The sequence below is a fragment of the Buteo buteo genome, chromosome 21 (genome assembly GCF_964188355.1).
Source record: "Buteo buteo chromosome 21, bButBut1.hap1.1, whole genome shotgun sequence".
In the NCBI taxonomy this organism is placed as follows: domain Eukaryota; kingdom Metazoa; phylum Chordata; class Aves; order Accipitriformes; family Accipitridae; genus Buteo; species Buteo buteo.
In genome coordinates this window covers 5,272,899-5,294,647 of record NC_134191.1, presented here as the reverse complement: position 1 = coordinate 5,294,647, position 21,749 = coordinate 5,272,899, and the positions used below count along the sequence as shown (strand labels likewise).

The 21,749-nt window shown below is 40.4% G+C and overlaps 1 protein-coding gene across 1 annotated transcript; it reads right to left on the bottom strand.

The window, feature by feature from the left end:
* Positions 1–785: 785 nt before the first annotated feature.
* On the bottom strand, positions 786–21,749 carry EIF4E3 (eukaryotic translation initiation factor 4E family member 3). The gene is made up of 7 exons (XM_075053611.1): positions 21,546–21,749; positions 12,889–12,961; positions 10,303–10,397; positions 8,636–8,696; positions 5,288–5,354; positions 2,868–3,023; positions 786–2,351 (listed from the first exon to the last, which is right to left on the bottom strand). The coding sequence occupies exons 1-7, from the start codon at positions 21,680–21,682 to the stop codon at positions 2,320–2,322; spliced, it is 621 nt and encodes a 206-aa protein (XP_074909712.1). The 5' UTR covers positions 21,683–21,749; the 3' UTR covers positions 786–2,319.

Genomic DNA, 21,749 nt, shown 5'->3' with positions numbered 1-21,749 from the left:
TGGCATGCAAGGCAACTACATAAAAATAATTTCCTTCAATAGGATGAATAAAGTAATACCTTACATTAGCAAATTCCAGTGACATCACCCGATCGGCCGCTTCTGCCAGCAGATCCAACTCTACTGAAGTCAACATCCGTGCTCAAAGCGAACCTGGAGGAGAGGTAAGAAGCTCTGGCTTGTTTCCAAAAGTAAAAGTAAGCAGAGGGTGAGGTATGTGATTAATTCGCCATTAGTATTCCACTCACATTTCCTCCAAAGACAGGAAAGTATTTCAAGTGAGAAATCTTGCTCATCAAGCTGTTGAAAACATTTTTCTCAAAGTTTTCTACCCCTCACTTCTCCAAGGTCACTTTTTGACTCCATCACACAGGCCTGGAGGCTGTTTGGACACACCACACCTGCAAATATCCGCTAGCACTTCACAGGTAGCTGGTGTCCCCAGGCCTCCCTCTGCCCATTCCCTGGAAAAAGGGGAACCCCACTCATTGCAGATAAAAGCGAGGGCCACAGCAACGAGTTCATTTCACCTTGCAGGGAAAGCACCTTCCTATGTTCCCTTATTTCTCAAGGAGGTTAGATATCCCTGCATCTCACACTGCAGTGTGAATTGAAAAAAATCATATAATTATATAATCATATAATTAAACTGGTAATAGCCTCTATGCTTTTTACTTTGAAGCCTCAATCTAACTGCAACTCAAAAATACCTTAAATATTCACTGAATACATACAAGACTGATAAACTTCAGCACTCCTTTCTGATTTAATAACACACCAAAAAATCAATTTAAAAATATTTTTAATCTATGAGCAAAACAGCTTCTAAGAGAATAAATTTTACTAAAAAATACACAAGTTTAAAAAAGCAGGACTGGTACCATTTAATCTCAAAAGCAGTTACAGAAGCAAGACATTTGCATTTTAGAAAATTTGTTTTATTAATAATGCTCATTAACTGCACAGTTTTAATTCATAAATACAGATAAAGTTGTAAAAAACCCTCAAAATGTATGATTCTTATTTTTAAATTTATTTGATTTTAATGGCTGCCTCCTAATATACTAAAGATGTGGAAATCAGTGCAACTCGAACAGTTGCCAAACAAAAACCTCTTAACAATGAAGTAATGCTCAGTGGAGCATACATTCATCTCCACCTTGCAGCTTCTTCTTGTAAAAGGAACTACATCAGTCTTTGGTAGTATACTAAAACAAACCAACACCTCCAATACTTAATATCAACAAACATTTAAAGATTAACACTGTTTATATTCATATTTATGCTGCAACAAAAAATCCTTTTTTTTTTTAAAAAGGTCGCGGAGGAAGTCGTGATGGCTTGAAACTACATACGATGGGTTCTCTTCCCTTGCGCTGAAGTCAACAGCAATTCTGATACTGACCTTTGTGGCTGCAGCCATGGGCCTAAAATACTCACAGAACTGTGAGAGATTAATCCAGTTAGTCTAATGCATTAGAAATGATTCATGACACTTTTTCATGAATGTACAGAAAAACATCATAAGAAAGCATACAATATAAAAACATTTAAAAAACCCCATTCCCTCTTAAATAAGAGAGGTGTGGAATTTGTAGGGTTTCCTACTGAAAGATGTCTCATTCTAGTCTGAACAAGGGCTCTTCTGAAATCACTACAATTAAAACACTCGTTAACATCATCCCACAGAGGGTTAGTCCCAATATAAATGTGTTCTCTTTAGTTGCTCATTTAGTGAACACTTTACTTTTACAGTATGTGCGCCATTGTCAGTGCAAGACCAGATTATATTGAATATTAGAATAAATGCAGTGCAATTCCTTTCTCTCTTGGGACAAAACCAGTGAGTAAATCTTAACATGATAGGAATGTTTTAAAATGAAAATTGAAAACACATTTCACCAAGCCAGTATTCCTCTACACACAGCACATCTAGGAAAAGCAGCATACCATCTCTGTGCACATTTACATTTAACTAAGTACAGTACAGAATAAATGAAAGCCTGCTACTTTAATGAAATAGGAACAAGTATCATCTGATTGAAAAAAAAAAAAAAAGTGGCCAAAATATCTTTTAAAAGAAACAGTGAAAAAAAATCTAAAAAACCCAACCAGTCCAGAAGTAATGAATTGCATGTTTAGCAGTCAAGGCAACTGTTTTTCCTCATTTTCCCAGTTTGAAATGTTAGAAACTCAAAAGGGCCTCTGCGTGTAGTGCTTCTGCAGGGCTTCCACCATCCTTCTCCTTGTCCAGACCACCTCACACCACCGAATAAGAACAAATGCATTTGGCACAGACTGCACTTAATGTTTTCCACATCAGCCTTCAAAAGCACGATGCTCTCTGTGTGCTACGGAAGAGAGAAGGAAAAAAGAATAAAAGAACATGTAAACTCTGTCAATGAGTTGAAAAGATTAAAAAAGAGAAGACAACAATGTATAAAGCAGTTAAAGACGACACAACATGCCAACAAGTGATCTTTGGGAATATACTATTCTGATAATACATTTATAGAGAGCCTAAAGTAAGAGATCCCTTAAAATCCTGATTGTAAATGGTTCCTCTAAACAAACGCTTAAATTGAACAGCATGTAGTCTTGAGAGTTATCAAGAGATTTGTCTCACTTATTTTATGAATCAGGCATATCAAACATGGAACCAAATATATTCTACAATTAAACTAAAAATACCTCATATTTTGAATTATAGCTAACTTCTACATTGAAGGGACAGAATTTTAATGCAATGAGAGATACTATGTTTCTAAATGGTTAATGATGAATCAGGCAGGATATTCCCATGGAAATACCCTACCAGCGTCTTGTTTCTCTAATGAAGGTGGAAATTAACAGTACAAAATACTTACATTTATAAAAGATAGCTTTAAAAGATGTGTGTGGCAGAAGTTTACGTATCTTTTCTAAAACTTTTGCTTCACTTGCTAAAGAGGCATTCACGTTCCAGACTTGCACAACATCTTCACGGTCACGAACACTGACGCTAACCCCTATTACTTCATCATCTGCACAGAAGAGGAAGCATCATTAAGGAACGAATACTTTAAAAGTGAGACATGTCTAATTTGATACTTATGTATTATGAAACAGTGCCCAAAAGCTGAACAAACTGAAGAAATGAAAAAGAGCAATCTCCAGTGAGGAGAATACTAATGTCCAAACCAGACAAAATAGTTACCAAAAAGAAACAAACACTGTATTTATAGAAACTGTTGGAAATATTACTCCTAGGGGTTTTAATAAAGTGCCATAAGATTATTTGGCTTTGCTATTAGCACTCTTATCCTTGATTAAAAGAGAATCACAAGACTCCCTTCGGTAAGGTTAGCAATATAAACTACTAAAGATAATTCACCTACAGTAATGTCTATAAGCAAAAATGGGGAGTGAGGGCGAAACAACTAAAACCCCAGGAAGGAACAGTACCAGGTGGATAACAGACACCATCTTCTCCAGACTTTGTTCTCTTTTTCCTTTATGTTTTGTCAAGGCAGGAACAGGAACAGGAAGGGGGGTGGGGGGGAGAAGAAAAAAGCACCAGTCAGGCTGCTGCTGCTAGTGTTGGTAACTCTGTGCTTCACTGAAGAAGCCCTTTTTGGTGTGAAATTCTCAGGATGCAGCTTCATGGAGAGCTCAGCTTAAGGCCATGCTGCAGCTCGGAGCAGTGGCTGCCTCCAGCAGTAACCTCCAAGATGCAGCTGCATCGTGCATCCCAAGGAAGGGGTCAGTAATGATAATGCAAAGGTGGTGTCAAGAGCACACAGCCAAGGGGAAAAACTACCTCTGTAGGCAGCAGAATATCACATATTTGCTTAATCTGACCCTGAGACCACCCTATCAGTATATAAAGGGCAGGAACACTCCCTTCTTGACACCAACTCAATTATGCATATTAAGGATTTTGAAAAGCAACTGTCAGAAACATCTCTCACAGCTTGAGGATTTGAGGCTTGTATTCTGTATCTTCCAATTCTGAATGTTGGGAAGGCAATGAGAGAAATATACTGTTTGAGAAACTCCTTCAACAAAACTTTTGTAGAAAAAACCAAAGCTACCAAGGTGAATATACCAGCAGCAGCCTACTGCAATATGCCTGCTCTACCACATTAGCTAGGTGCAAGAGAAACTCCTGGAAAGGTTTTTGCTGACCTGTTCTGTGAACCCGAGAAACTCAATTCTTTTCTCTGGAATGATAGAGCAGTGAAGGAACAGTCCTAACAGGATATTCACCATCACTACAACAGCTAGTTTAATCAGATACTCGTGCTTAGAAAAGAAGTAAATATGGTCAAGAGAAATGATGGAGAAATGTCATTTGAACTGAAAAGTTAGTTCAGCTTCCAGAACTCCTTCCCTCCAGGCCAACGGATGATTAAGTTCATCATTTGCTTCACCCAGAAGCAAGAAACGGTTCTGTAACCAAACCTTAACAAATTAAATGGTCACGGACTTGTACTCCCTTTTCATGATTTGATGCTCTATCTTAAGCCAGCTAGCACTCACAGTCCCTTCCCAGGCTCCACCTCCGAATGAAATGTGCAACCTTGCAAGCCTAGAGAAGATACTTATTCTGAAAGCAACATCGTTAAATTGTTACCTCTGAGCAAAATCACATGTGAGCTTCTGGATGATTAATGCCTGTTTTCCAGTAAACCGGCAAGGTATTTTAAGAATATTTATGAAAATTCAATTACACTAAAGACCCCTTTGACCTAAGCAGTACTTTTAAGTGATAATGAAAATATTGCCTCTGGGTAGAGTGCTAACCTGGGATTCAGGAGAGCCAGGTTTGCATTACAGCCCTGCTATGGGCTTTTAATGTCACCACAGGCAAACCACACAGCTTCCCTCTGCTTCAGGTCTGCACTAGTGCTGCCCTGACAACTCCTAAACATGTTAGGAGAACAAAAGCGACCAGCAGGGCTAACAGGGGCACCTATCTAATTTACTTGCCTCCAACAGTGATAGTACAAACAATCTAGTACGGAAGTATCAATTGGTGTTCCAGAGTCCTGACACTGTAGAATTAATATTTCTTATTTACATGCTAGCTAGCAGATAGATATTTAATAACTAGAAAACCTGCTGGCTTCCCAGGGATGCAAGCTGTTGAGCTTGAGTCTTGTGCTGAGGCAGTCAGAATACCTTGTCCTCTTAATGGCAACAGGTGTGAATAAGATTTCCATCCCTGTATCCCATTTTTAGCAGTGTTTCCATGTTCTGCATTCAAACTCAATTTGTCATGCTGGCCTCAATCATTTTAAGTTACCTGCTGCACAACAGTCTGTAAATTGCTCTCCAATAGTTGCTAACAGTAGCTCTTTCCAAACTGCAGCCTAAGGAGGGTGAAAAAAAAGTTACATTTGCGTTATTATTTTTTAATTTAAAAGTTAGGTTTGCTAGCTCAGTTTTGAATGCATTCTCTTTCTGAGGTTATCTAGACAAAAAAGAATATTTATTGTAAGTACACACTATGTTATATAATTAATTTCCTCACAGTTGGAGCAATACATACTATTACACAGAATTGTTCCAATAAATATTTTACATATTTAACAGTAAGTTTACCTTCACTATAGCTGTGTCCACAACTCATCCCAAATGCACGAGTTAATGTAAAGCATGAAAGTTGTATTCTCCCAAGAATTTCCCATGATAAAAGACCATAAGGCTCCACTTATGACCATTTGTTTCTACAGAAAAGAATTACTAACCACTTCAAGAAAAGTACCTGAAAACCCTACCGCTAAACTAAACTGATTTATATTTAAACATCATCTCTGATTTGCCTTGACTGTGAAATAAGTCCATCTTTCAACAAATTCAAATGCTCACTACAAAAGTAAAACAGGGGAAAGCGATCTGCCACTTTTCTTTGGCTCTTAGACTAATTACACTGTTACTTGCTTTTGACAGCAGTTATCACCTAAGCCAAAGCCCATACAAAACTTCGAATGCATCTGGACCAAGATAATGCTCCAAGGTGTGGGTTTACAGGGACAGAATATTTTATTTATTTATTGAAAGAAGATGTCAACATGAATATTTGTCTATATCGCCATAATGACTTTTTCATATACTACTTGATAGGACAAGGGTAACGATTTTAAACTGAAAGAGGGTAGATTCAGATGAGATATAAGGCAGATATTTTTTACGATGTGGGTGGTGAAACCCTGGCCCAGGTTGCCCAGAGAGGTAGTAAATGCCCCATCCCTGGAAACATTCAAGGTCAGGTTGGATGGGGCTCCGAGCAACCTGCTCTAGTGGAAGGTGTACCTGCCCATTACAGGGGGGTTGGACTAGGTGATCTTTAAGGTCCCTTCCAACCCAAACCATTCTGTGATTCTACAATACTTTTAAGGAATGTCTTTTCTGCTATATGAAGTTAGCTTGAGTTTTAGTACTATTAAAAACCCCAACATATCAAATGCACCAGGTTAAAACAAAAAGCAAGCAGCCACAAAGATGGCAAACTAATAAACTCCTTTAATGGCTGTTTGTGAGTACTCCTAAGCCGTCTTCTAGAATATGAAGGATCTGGTGTGACTCACTATCATCTAATCCAATGCATCATATAAAGCTGTGTTATGGGAAGGACCATCTGATGCTCCCGAGGCAGGCTGAAGACGTCAGCGTGACAGCCTCTGACACAGTGCCTTTCGCCTGCCAGTGGAACAGCTCAGAGATGAATGATGGGACTGACCACGCACACTCTCATTACCAGGCGCAGTGCTCACTACTGTGAGTTGTCCTAACGGTCTCAAGGGTAGGAAGCACTTCATCCAGTAGTAAGCAGTTGCAGGATCAGGCTTATGAGGATCTAAAAAGTATTAGTTTTCATATTAAAAATTGGCATACAGAAGTGTCACCGTACACATGCAACAACACTTAAGTGTCAGTATTTTGTCAGTCAGTTTTTCATACCACTTGAAAGACAGATATCTTTAGAAAAACCTACATTTTCCTCCCTCAACACCCTCAGCAAGAGCTGCTATAGCATATAATCTTTTTGCATTAGGTCTGCACAAGATGGTTTACCTTAGCCAAGGAGACACTGTGTGCACATGATGAAGAATGAAGCCAAAAAGTGAGAAACAGGCATAAAGGTATTATTTATGCTATTTACAGAGGCACTAAAAGCTGACTGAAGTTCACTTTCAATTAAACCTTTCAGAAGTGACCTAGGACATGTGGTACATAGCTTGAGAGATCAAAAAGTACCTTCCTTTCAAAAAGGGGCTATCATTCAGCCTCTGAGGTCCCTAAATTCACCACCCAGTAATGCAGGCTCCCCAAACCACTTGTCACTTCTGACAATCTTCACACCTTGGATTATAAGAGGAAAAAGAAAATTTTAGTCTTTTGTGATCCCTTGGGACTGCAGGGGAGGAAAGCTGCAATTCACATATGGGGAAAAAGCCCACAGGCAAAAATCAATTATCTTTTGGCTGAAATTTCAAGTAACATCTTTCAGCATTTAATGCCTTCTGCAAGGCTGTCACATTTTTCTGACACTTCACTTTTTGAGTTGAGAGACCTGATCCAGAACATACTTACACACATAAACACCACATGTGAAGAGGTCAAATCTCCTCACCGTGACAGTTCACAGGAGAAGTTACTCACGTGCATTTGATTAGGGGCACAAAGAGAAACCCAGTTATTTCAGCAGGGCTAGAACAACAACATGCCTGACCGGATTTTATCTTTCACATTTTAAAATAAAAAAAAAAAAAGGGGGGGGGGGGGGCAGGGACTGAGCAACACTACAGTTTCACAAGATGTACACAAGGTGATCTGACAACTCACTGTTGCCAAAGGGGATGATCCTACTCGTCTTTTCCTCCTTTACCCCCTATACCCCATCAAAAAACCTCTCCTGGCCATACACTCAAATTAAAAATAAAATAAAATAGGAGACTTTTTCTGACAGAGTGCATTAAGCTGGCTCACAAAACAGTCCAGTGAGCCCCAGAGCCCATGCAAGCGGGATCAGGAGAGAATGAGCAAGATCTTCCGCCTTCAAGTGGGAACAAGCCGTGAGATGGGATTAGTTATTGGTGGAAATAATGCCTTGGTCCACATTTGGCTACAGAAAGTCACAGCCATACATAGGTGCAAACAAGCAGTGCCAAGCAGAAGTAGTCCTACTGAGTCTGACAGAATGTTTAGGAGCATTTCAGTGAAACTCTGAAAGTTGTGCTGGACTCTGTGTGTGGACTTTTGAAGAGCATTACTCAGGTTCTGGCTATAATTTAACATATAATATTATCAGGAAAGGTTTTTTATATCTTTCTTTGCATACCTGTAAGCAAAGAGTCTTGAGAACAAAGGTGATTCTAAAATACCGTATTTCCAAATGGAAATGGAGTATAACACTACAGCTTTCATTTGCTTGATAATACATTGACAAATGTTACCAAAAGCATGGAATTATTGGAAAAGAAACTTTTGCTCATTGTCTTAAAATAAAGGTTTATAGACATTAAAATAGTGTTTGGTTGTTGTGTTGGGTGACTTCAGAATTAAAAAGCTTTACAACAGCTTTATCAGATGGAGTTTAAAGAAACCCCCTTCCTAAACAAGGTCTAAGAAAAAAGTCAATATAACATACCGTACTTTCTTTAGAGACCTTCATTTTCCATATACCTCCTTTGGCATTGCTTTCCTCTTCCCTGGTTATGGGAAATAGATCAGTGAAAATAAACATTCATATCCAAATCTAGATAACCTTATGTTTGGGGTTTAACTTTCCCAGAAAAATCCCTTCTGAAATGCAATTACTAACTCCAGGTAGCATGACTCAGGCTATGACTTCTGACATCAGAGATAATTCTTTCATTGTTCATATAAAATGCATCTCAACAACTAATCCCTTTCCTAAGTTTTGTGTGTTGGAAAACACTCACATTTTCCCTGACTACAGACCATCTTTGAAGTGGCTGCACACTATATGGGAACAAGCCACAAAGCAATTTTATGTTTTACTATGGTAACTTTTTATTTTGGAAAAACTCTGGCATATTTTCACAAGCAGCTTATCACACTCGCGTTTATCCAGTTTAACCAAAGAATACGAGTGCACTTCATTTCAGTTTTGTGACAGCTAGAAATTAATTGCTCTTATTAAAAGAAAGGCTGAAGCTGCCCAGGGTCAGGGCAGACATAACCATTAAACTGCTTCGTAATGACAAAGGCATGGTGTACAAACCTGTGAGCTTCAAGTTTATTTTAAATTAAGGTTCTAGGTTCTTGTTAAAACTCTGTAATAGCAAAGTTTAAGGAATAACCTAAAATTCATCTTTGGAATATCGAAGCCCAGTATGAGACCTATAGATTCTGCAGGGTCAATGGTCTCCCACCAATCCAGACAAACACTGGGGAACAGAGGGGGAAAACTTTAGAAGGACATCCTCAAAAATCTGCAGTCCTCAATTCTTACATCAGGATTTGTTTTTCTTCCTAAAAAACAGTACTTTTAGAAAAGTAATGTAGAACTTCAGATGCATTTCACTTGAGAAAATTAATGACTTGTTCAGTAGATTGGGACAGAAATCTGTAGTAAGCCACCACCCACTTAGACTTAATATGATCAAGTTGAAGAACTCTAATTCAATCACAATCTATGCAAACAATGCCAAAAAGATCCAAACTCTTCAGAAAGTGCTTAGGCTCTCTAATTCACATGTGACAGAACTGCACCAGGAAGAAGGTATGCAAAACTCAGTTTCTGAAAGGAAAACCTCAATGATTTATACTTTATTCCATTACCATCCTACAATCAAGTAGGAATTTGCTGCAGTGAATCATTTCATAATGCCTTAAATTAGTTTTAATCCAAGCTATATGTGCATTTATATGCATATGAAGCATACTTTTGCACAGGTGAAGAACAGTTAAGGACCATCAGTCATTTTCATCATTATTACACGAGCTTCAGTGGAAAGAAAAAAAATTGCAAGTTAAAAATAATTCAAATACAAGTAACATATTCTGCGTATTCTTGAATTGAAATTCAGAGTCATATTTTATTTTCTTGATTTCTATTTCATAAGTTAATTTTTCTTACATTTACGTTCAGAGGTGGACAATTAAATTACAGTCTGATTTTAATAAAGACTCCTTAGCATAAGTCACTTTTAAGCTTAACAAGATCCTTAGGATATTTCTTTCATAGGTGTCTTAAGTTCAGGCATTTGCAGGCAACAGAAACATCACCTTCCACCACTGCAGGTTTTTTCACTGCCCATTTCCAGAAATGCCTGATGATAACACACATACCAAAGTGGCCGTCTTTCTCCCCGCATTAAATGGTAACTACATCTCAGAGGCAAATTTGTCACAGGAGGAATGTTGTTGTAGACACTCCAGAAATCCTTAAAGAGAAAAAAATACTAGTTGCAGTAACGCAAGAGAGTAAGTTTCATGGAGATTTACTTCCTTATTCGTTTTCTCTAGAACAATTAGATATCCTGCTCCTTAGAGAACTGACACCTTCTACATCATAATAAAATGCCTTGAAAAGAACACGTTGCAATTTCACTTCTACTTTTTTTTTAGATGCCAATTCTGCATAAGGTGGAGGTAGAAAAAAGGGAAGCAGCTGAACTGTGGGTTACTTTAGAATCAAAGTCCTTAGGAACAGAGAGAAAAAAAATCATCAAAATCAGTTACACTAAATATGTCAGAACAAAGCAGTCCATAAAACTTTCTTAGCATATTAAAAATATATACTTCTATCAAATATTCACCTTATTTCACTTAAGACTAGCCTAAAACTTCGTGATTACCTTGAGTTACAAAAACACCACAAATAATAATTCTGTTGAATTAAATGCCTAACTAGCAATACAACTACTTTGTCTAGATCACAGTGAGAAGTTTCAACCAGATGCAAAGAACTTGAGATGCACATGTTAATACAGGAACGGGGGAGAAATTAGAAGATCCAAGTTACCAGGAACCATCAGGATTACTTCCCAGCATTTCTGCAGAAGCTGTCATACATGTTTGGGGTAGATAAAAGGCACCCAAAAGCAGTGGGTGCCAAGAGCAACAGGGAGGGATGAATGAAAAGATCCCAATCCCCTTTCTTCTTTATCCAACAGTTGGGAATAAGAAAGGATTTTTAAAGACTTACGTTGCAATGATGCAATATTAAGCATTAGTACAACTCATTAAGTATTATCTAAGAGCACAACTTCAGAAACAAAGATTGCAACATCACGTGATAAAATTTTGTGGCCCTTGACAATTCTACCTACCAGCCATGACCCCTACCCAGTCATGAGAAGAGATGGAAGGCTATTAAAAATATAAAAAATTGGTGTGAAACAGCCCATTTCAACTTTCATCTTACTCTTACCTGGTTGTGTGCCCAAACCCTAAAGCTACCATCAGAAGTAGAAGGAGCAGAGCTATGCCAGCAGATGACTGTGGAAAGATTTGAGAGTTCCTTTGTCCTGAACCAGGGACTCAGTTTGGAAGGTTTGGTTTTCAAACAGCCTTCAGGCGCTGCAGACTGGCATTGCTCATTAAATAGCTACTGCCCATGAAGGACAGTGATTAAGTCAATGAAGATTTTCGTTTTGCTTCCCCAAGGAAGATCATATTATTCATATGATAGCACAGTAAGACACACCACGGACCACACTGCTAGCTTCTGATAACCTCATCCAGATCATGAGTCTTCCCAGAGGAACTGAAGGCAGTTTTTGTATTTTCAACCCCAACCTGATGAGAAGAAATCCTCAGGTTTTTCAGACAATAAAGCCTAATCATTTTAATAAAGAAGGCAGGATTCAGAGTGGGAAAATGGATAACACCGGATACTGCATACACTACTTCATGGTCTTAAGCTGTCCACTTGTCCACAGGAGCCATTGCAGCCCATTTTGAAATAAACCCACTTCTGTTGTCAGCTTTAAGTTCAGAGCATCACTTCATTACATGACTGATGGGAACATTCTGCTGACATGGAGAAGTGAGAGGGAACCAGGGGTCTGCATGACACTTCCATGCTTTATGCCAAAGTACTTCCACTGATAACCCCGTCTCCAGAAAACTCCAAAATCCAATTCCTTTCTTATGCCTGTTAGCTAGGAAGAAAAAAATCTCATGCAATATAACAAGTTGTGCAGATGTTAATGAGAAAGCCTTGTTTAAAACTTCAATAGATAGCTGTGGCTGGGCTCCTTCAAAGAGACAGTTTTGGCACTACCTTAGAATTTCAGAGATTTAGTGAACTAGGGACAACTTAGCATTAAGGTGAGACAAATACCAATTTACTACATTTTACGCTAAAACATTGAAGCAGAAATGCAATTTTACTTGCAAGAGATGCCTGCTGCTCGGCACTGGCAGATGATAGAGACACACACAGAATTTCTCATTGCTGCAAGTGTTGCACGATTTAAAAGTAGTTTAATTCAAGTCAGTTTGCTAGATTTTTTTTTTTTTTAAATTCATGCTCAAGGAGAGGAAGACTAAAAGTTACAGCATGTGGGGTTTTTTTCTTCTTGTGTAATGATTTTCTGTACTTAAAAAAAAATGGAGAAAAGGTAGGAAAAATATTTAAAATACATCAAGTATAACAATCCAATGGAGGCACAAGTGCAAACTCAGACAAGGTTAAGAAGCAGGGGCTTGCCTGATCAAGCCAATATGCTTCCTCCTTTCCTGGTCTGGAAAGCCAAATGAAATTCAAACAATGACCAAGCAATACCACACACAACCAATAACACGTTTCATACCACAGGTACACAAAGCCACATGTGTGACTTGTCTGTATGAGGAAAAATGAAACCTAAGGTGTGAAGTTACATTAAAAATGTGTGGCAACTCCCATAGCAAAGCTATGCGCCTTACCTGTACTGTTTGTACTGTATAAATCTTCTTCAAATTTGATGCACATTCAGCTGCTGTTGTACCAGGAAGCGACCTTGAAAACAAAATGGAGATCAATTAAAATATTTATTTTATCAAGCAGGGAGAAGGGAGATGGATGAGGAAAGTGAATCATATGAGTGTGAAGTTTAAATACTCAAAGCTGCATAATAAACTCCAACTCCAATTATCAGGAACCATTTAAAGATAGGAATTCAAGTGCTTTTATACTTTTGAATAAATTAAGATTCACCCGGTATTTTGTAAAAATTAAGATTCACCCGGTATTCTGTAAAAATTAAGATTCACCCGGTATTCCGTAAAAATTAAGATTAAACAGGGGAATTAGGAGCTTTAAACCAAGCCTAACAGTGCTCCTCCCACTGGCCACCCCACATTCTGCTGCCCAGCACCAAAAATTAGACCCCACCGTTGTCCCGGGCTGCCGCTTCACCGCGTTTAACACACCCCAGAACCCCCTTCGAGCCTTTTAAGGTTTTCCCGGCGTTTCATACTTCTAAAACCGAAGCTCATCCACGGCGTTGCGGTAATTATCGAGCCGTGATTATTCCGGCAGCCGCCACCCGCAGCAGAGGCCACTAGGTGGCAGGGGCGCGCGCGCGGCCGGCGGGCGGGGCGGGGAAGGGGCGGGGCGCGGGCGGGGCGTGTCCCTTCCCTCGCCCCGCCCTCCCGCAGCACCGCCCGGTCACCCCCGCGATAAGGACAAGCTCCTCGATATCCCCGAGTGGATGGGACACGCGTGGGGGCTGATGAGGAGCCCAAGCCCCAGCGGAGAGCTCCCTCCCCTGCTGCGGGGAGCCACAGCAGCCGAGGCGGGCAGGAATACCCCAAACTTTCGGGCGGGAAACCCCCAAAATTTCAGGGGCTGTTCTGCATTTATTTCTCCAAGCCGTGGCTACTGCCAGCACTTCCCATACAGCCAAGAGGTCCTCGGGTTGAGTTTCTTCACCAGACCTCAGGGTTGCGATGGTGGACAAGGGGCACAGTTTAGCTCCTCGAGCTCACCCTCACACTTAGTTTCCACCAGTTTCCAGTTTTCCACTCCCAGTTTCCACCCAGAGCTGCTCCCTTGAGGCGCACACAGCACCCCGTCGACTTAAAGGTCTTTTTCAACCTAAATGATTCTATAATATTCATCAGTGCATGCGGCATGGGACGGTGCATCCACATCCCCAGGCACCACTGGCTCCCCTCACCCTGCTAACAGCGCATCCTAACACCCATCTTACCATTCCCAGCACATGCCCCCACAGGCACAATTTGGGGGGAATGAGGTCAAAATTGCTAAGGCACATTCAATTTGTTAGAACTGGAAACACCACCCCCCCCCGCCCCCAAGCTGAAATAGGATTTCTAAAGAAAAACGAAGATCAAAGACAAATCAACCTCCCATTGCATCTCAGAAGAGGAAACAAAAATGTGTAAAATGACTACATTTGGAAACAGAAGCAACAGAACAGATTTATGGAAACAGAGGGGAAAAAAAACCCCAAACAGTTGTTGCCCAGGTACCTGCTGAAGAAAAGATAAAGGCAAATAAGACCTCAATAACCCTCCCATCAATGTGGCTGTTTGCCCTGGTACATCTGATCAGCAAGAAATATGTCCAGGAAAACACTAAAGTAACTCTCAGTTCTTACAGATATAATTCACACTCTGGGGCAAACCCCAGATATTCATGTAAAGGAAAAAGTTTAATATGCAAAACTACTGAAACAGCATCACATCTTCAAAACTTTAATAGCAGCTGCAAGGCCTTTTTTTGAAGGTGCCTTTCAAAATAAGTTACTTCAAAAATACATACAAAACCAGCAGCCAAATCCCTCCCAACTTTTTCAGTATAGAACAGACAAACTAAAATCTACTTTACTATTTGCTTGTTAATCAGTAGACATAAGAGTACATTGCAACGGTGGAACTGATGAGAAAACAGTGTTACATGTCCAAACCTCAAAAATAACTTTAACTAGAGGTTATAAAAACACCACCACCACCACCCTCCCTACCAAGAAATTGCTATGATGCAGGTACAGGTTCTAGTCCTGTGGCTCATGAACTATGAAAACTCCCATGGAAAAACTGATAACTTGAAAACAACAACAAACAACTTGCTTAAAAGGAATTATCATAGTAAGGCTTAGGGGTTTTTTGGTTTGTGGGTTTTGGTTTTTTTTTTTTTTCCCCTTACACTCTATGCTCAGCATGAAAGAGAAAAAAGAGAAATTCACAATAGTTAACAGAAACAGAGTTAGTCAGATGGCTTTTGAATGCACACACAAAAAATGTAGTGAGTTAAAACAGACTTTAAGACTTATCAGGTGATTTAACTGTGTTTGTCAGTAGGGAGCAGTGGCTTTGCAACAAACTACCCCTTGTTTTTACCCTATTGCTGACAGAAGTAGCACTTCTCTGCTAACACTTTGTTTCACATGTAACAGAACACAAACAGGCAAAACCTGAGAGAACTCTGCCTCTTGCTGTCCCACACCACTGCCCCAAGAAATTACTTAGGCACTACTGCTGCCAGTTTGCTAACTTAGTAGTCATCAATGCATATAGGGTTAACTTTGCTGTACAACATATAGTATCATCGTTCTCTATACTCAGACTGATACTGCCACACTGCTTCGATAGTAAGGTCTGCTCAAATAAAAGATTAAAATCTATTCTCTAACTATAGCCTTCAAAGGTTATCTAGATAATCATGGTAGCCATTTAGCAAATTCAATACCATTTCAAAGAGCAGCTAAGACAGATAAGACAGAATATTCCACTCCGAGGTTATAAAATGGTTCATTTTAATAGTTGCAAATAACATTTTCCTGAGAAACTATGTGATCAGCTGGCAGAAAACACCAACCGACCAGCAAATTGTCTGTTTTAACAGTTAAGGTGAGTGACCATTTATTTCTAGTAACCTGCCTGGCAAGTGCTCCATGCCCACCAGATTACATGGCATTATTTCAGCCTTTCACACAGCTCTGGAAAGTGTCAGTGATTTATGGGTATGAGCATGAAGCCCCAAACTTTTCATTAACAAATAAACAAAAAAAAACCCCAAACCATAAAACCCCAAACCAAAACCTATTGAAAGGACTGCAAATGATGACAGGCAACAATTTAAAAGTTCAAGGTCATTTGCTGCAGAAGTTACACCTGCACAAATTTAGTTTAATGAATGAGAGTAAGGCAGAGATGGTTTTTTAATCACAGACAGAAGGCAAAAGCCCAGAATTTCCTACAAAATTACACTGCTGACAAATCTGAACCCCAGTGTTTCTGTGATAGCTACCCATAAACTCAGCAGATCAGCACAGATGACAACTGAGGGAGTTTTGTGCCTTGAAACCTGTGAAACTGCGGTTTTGTTGGTTTTTTGTTGTTTTGCTTTTTTTTAACTGAGTACACAGAATAAGTTTAAATTAAGTTAGCAGAAATGGCAGATGACTTCCAAGTGAAGGGATCTGTAGAAACTCCTACTTCCATAACTCTTCCAGCAAACACTTACACTATAAGCTAGGAGTAGTAAGATGGTTGTGTATGTTGCTAAATACCTCAATACACATGCTACTACAAAACGAGAACCCTTCAAATGTGAACCGTTGAAATGAAGCCATTACAGGATTCCTCCCTGTTGGATAATTTTACTGTCATCAACAGTAAAATTATCTGATATGCCATACTGAACTGCCAATTATCGCCATGGTGAACAACTTGTCTCCAAGGAACTCCACAGGCCCTGCAAATCCCCACGAGCACCCCAACAGGAGGGGACATGGGTCACACCACCAGCCAGGCACCGACAGCTCTTCTGGGGATGGAGATAGTTGGTCTGTCACCACACCACCTCCAAACACACATCTGGGTTCCCCGTGGAGAGCCTGCACGTAAAATATTCGACAGTTCTCCTGGTCTGCCTGTTCTGTGCCCTGTAATGCTGCTTTTCTGCATCTTAGAATCTTTACGGGGGAAATTTTAGTGCAATATCAGGAATAACAGAGTTACCTAATCAGGCCAGACCACTGTACAGCATCTCATGGTAAACCGCATGGATGTCAGAAGTGGAACATGGAAACAGGAATAACCTACACAAACTGAATCCTAATGCCAGCTTGCTTCACTACTCCTTCATTATTCCAGCATGAATAAAGAACAAAGGATAGAAAGATAAATTCCATTGTTTTATCCATGAATAAACCTCCAGGTGGTTGTGCTTATGTTAATGTCTGATGCTGAACTGTAGCTCTTCTGTTTCCCTGCAAAGAATTAAGGATAGAAGTTTTTTCATATGTGCTCACACTGGCCTTTGTTTCCCAGTGGGAATCTCATCATGGCTTTAGCGGGAGCTTTAAAAGCTGCCAAGCACTTTTGAAAATACCCCTGTAAGTACTCAGCTGCAACTGCTTTTGATATAAATAAGCAAAATATTTACTTACAAAGCATAAACTCAAAAACACGCTGTGGCAACTAAATAAATCTGGTAATCCATTCTGAATACAAAGACTGATTTCAAGCCATCAAAGCCTGTCAAAATGCATTTACCGGGTTGAACGTTCTTATAATATTAACCATCATTTTTCTTTGTAAGCCACCTACTCATAAGCTTTTATAGATGAAATAGATGATCCTAGATAAATAAGATTTTGCTATAGGGAAGAAGGGAAATTATTAAGTTTAGTTACAAATATCTGATGTGTTTAGTTATAAAGATTCACAATTATTATGAAAATGGTTCAGTTATCAGAATTTATCTACTAAACTTCATTTATATAGAACTCATCAGTATAACATGAAGAGAGAAAAATCAGCACATAAGGATAATATGTTTATGCAAGAATATTGTTACTTTCCTGGAGTAGACCAATAACATTGCATTATATTTTACAATGTTGATAAGCATATTCTTCCCCTCACAAAGATACAGAAGAGTTAAACTGTTCTTGCAATAGAAATGAAATTATCTAAAAAGCACTGTTAGAAGTCAGGCAAGAAGACAAGGCAGGCAGGCCATGATCCTGCAACGTGATCTCCCCTGCTGCACTCTCAGACTTCCATGGAAGCAAGCGCATCTTTCACGAGGTTTGTCTAGAAACGAGACTTCTGTACTATGCTTTTGTGTGATGTGTGTTCAATTTCTGGTAGCACTGATTTGTATAGAAGGGTACTGATAGTTTCCTTTCTGTTGTCTGTCAGCAACACTGGCAGCTCAGATGCAGTTTGATCTTCAAAAGTTGTCTTTTTGCAAGGACACGCAACATCTTCATTATTACGTGTACACACACACACATTGGACCAAAAACTGTTACCACTGACAAAACCCCCGGCATCTCGTTGTGAGGCTGAAAAAAATCAGACAGCTACTAGTACTAGTATGTTCCCTCTGTTATTTTGGTAGGGAAAGGCTTACTTGGTGTAGTGTTAAACATAAGATGGCATACAATACCCAGACTAAACAATAGTCATGATTTGCAAGGTTTACAGAGTAGGATATTTGTATCATGGCCACATGTACACCAAAACGTATAATCAGCTTCACAGCTTTATATTTACACAAAGATCACACCCAGATCCACAACCCCAAATCCCATTCAGGGATGGCTTCAAGTGCCTAACATGGCTTGTTATCCAGGACATCCCAGCCTTTGATGGTCACCTCACTTGACTTCCTTTGTGCAAGCCCCGTGGCTAATGTGCTACACAACCCGAATATAATGACCAGATTTGTAAACCTTGTTTTTAATTTATTATATTCAGTGATGCATATCAGCACTTTGGTGTAGAAAATGGAAAGACTACACAGTGTACCAAAAACTAGAAAGGCTATCTTTCATTTCAAAGCCAGAGGCCACTATGAGCCAGACCCTGCACCAATCCAGAGCCTCACCAAGAGAGACACCAGTGTGAAGAGCCACCAGCAAGAATCAGCTTCCCAAGGTGGCACCGAAGGCATCTGCAAGACTTGCTGAAATTCCCCATGCCCCATAACATGGCTTCATGCAAAAGTGCTATGAATGAGACATGTAGGTATGAACTTGGAAACCTGCAACATGCACAAATGAAACTGCAGTTCTGAACTCCTGGTTTCAAAACTTCTAGCACATAACCTTAAAACATCCTAACAGTTAAAAAGGAAATCTCATTTCTCTTGAGAAAAACACCCGACAGCTTCTCTGCCACCTTCTGTGAAACTGCTGACCTGCGAGCATTTGAAGATCATAGATGGGATCTTATTTGTCAAACTGGTGAATAATATTCTCCCAAAAGCTTCCATCATGCTCACTTTCCTAAAGCATACATGGCGTAAGATACAAGAGAGCAGTATCAGATGGTTACTATTTCAGACACACATACCAAGAAAGGCTTAGCACTTACAGGAAACGCAGATGCCCCGTGAGACGTGTAAGATAATGGCAATGAACCAGAACCTGGTCACAGGATCCCAGCCTCCTGATGTTAAGCCTGTGCCAAGCCATTCACAGAAACGAGTGCTGATGTAGATAAAATAAAGGTATTTACTTCTAAAGCAGGAGATGTATCGAGTGACACTACGATAAAAGCAAGGTCATGAACGCCAGGGAAATCACTTGGTAGCATATCACTAGTTGCGATAGAAAGTACCGCTTAGACGATGGACATTTACTTTAACAGTGTGACTTACTGAAAAGATACATTTTGAAGATGTTAAAATGTATGTCATAGATCTCTCTCACAGTAATTTAGTAGAAAAAGATAACTACATACCCATCTCAACATCTATTTATCCTTAAGCATCACTTCTTCCTGCTTTTCAGTCCAAGCAGGGTAAAATGTAGTAGCAGTCAAAAATCAATACCATCTCATGAGGAAACATCACTGCTTCACACTAGGTCTTACTAAAGTAAGTTAAAAAAAATGCCCACAGTTATCTTCTATGGAAAGTCCAGCCTATACAAGCCTAAGCAATGATCCCTCTATCAAATCTGCATGGGTGTACCAATAAACGTCACAGCCACTTCTGCAGGACTCTCTACAGAGACATGAACCTTCACACACTGCAGTAAATTAAGTTCATGGTTTAATCTCTTGTGTGCTTTTTAATGCCTTAAATGGTTTTTAAATGTATGAAGCATGCCTTGTTTGCCGCCATTCTTGTTCCCTGCCATTACTCTATCATTGTTGCTGGTAAACAAAACACACAATATATAAGGTCCCACTCTTTTTTTTTTTTCCCTTATATATAGACTCTTGATTTTACAAGTTAAGGAACAACAATACTACCTAATTAAATGCACTTATATGTGATCAGAAAGAGGGGGGGGGGGAAATCAATAGAATAACTGAATTTTAAGAGCCCACAGTGGAACCAAGACTTAAGAAAAAAAATGATGATACAACTCAGGAACTTGAAATGGATTTTAACTTCTGATGTTGATCATAAAAGATAGACATGCTTATCTCCACATGGCTTGTGTAAACAAACAGATCTGGATGGTAGCTTGCTTAAACAGCAGTCCAAATGGTGCTTTTTAAAAAACAAACGGAAAACACAACTCAGATCCTGAACTGAACCATAACTATGTCATGAGTTCAAAAGGATTAACCAGAAATAATTTGTGGTGGGTTTGGTTTTTTTTTTCCATAAGATCTGATTTGCAGGACCTCATAATATTTGTGTGCTTTCAACAGTTTCTTGCTGTTTGACTGTCATGACTTGAAAAGCTACCAAAAAAACAAAAAACCCCAAACCCCACCAACAGAATTTTACCAGTAGCATGAGGCAGTATGTTCAGCGGCAGAAAGGCTTATAAAGGAGAGAACTTTCCTTCTGGAGTGCGGGGGAGAGGGGAGAAATACAACAGAAAATTGAGAAAAGGGAGATGTAGAAGATTAAAAACAAGATGCCAGCAAGAAAATACACACTAGGAAAAAAAAGGATATCAAGTTCTGGTTTTAAACTTTCTATTTCCGTTTCGACTTTGGCACATTTTCCCTATGCTTAGTTGTATGCACCGGGGGGGGGGAGCTCCCTTTGCAGCAGCTTTCCAAGACCATTAGAGACCAAAACTCAAAACTCCAAGCCCATCAACCGCAACAGGAACGCTTCGGTTAATAAATTTTAGCTAATCCTTCAAAACAGACGGCTGCGGGTTTTAAGAACCGATCATCCGCAGGAGTCAAACCTTGACTATCGAACTCGACACGCCACGGCCACGGGTGACCGGTGGGACTGGGTCGCTGTGGGGCACGGGGGGGGAGGGGGGGCCGGCCCGCCGCCCACAAACACGGCAGCAGCGAAGCCTAACCTTTCGCCTTCTATTTCTGGGGCTTGCGAGCGTCATGCCTAAATTTAGAGTTTAACCCACCACCGACGTTGCCTCAATCACCGTGAGGAGCTACAAAACCGAAAGCGTTTCCGAAACCCACTTCACGGACGAACTCCCAGAGACCGCTGACCCCCCCCGGGGGGGGCCAGGTTGACCCCCCGGCTGTGAGGAGCAGAGATGCTTCCCTCCCTCAGACGGATTTTTTTTTTTTGGGGGGGGGGGGTGTCCCTCTTTAAGCTCCCCGCCTCGCCCCACCCGGGTCCCCGCGTCCCGCAGGGCTGTTACCCACCGCCCCCCCCCCCCGGTCCCACTCACTTGTCCAACCAAAAGGTCCAGGGCGAGTGGAGCGGTAGCCCAGCCGGCTCGGTCGCTTGCCCGCCCCGTCGCCGCCGGCCCCGGCCTCCCGCCGCCTCCCGCTCGTCGCTGAGGCGCTCGGGGGGGCTGAGCGCCATCTCCCCGGCCGGGGCTTGGGGCGGGGGGCGGGCCGGGAGGCGGGGAGGGGACAAGGGACGCTGAGGG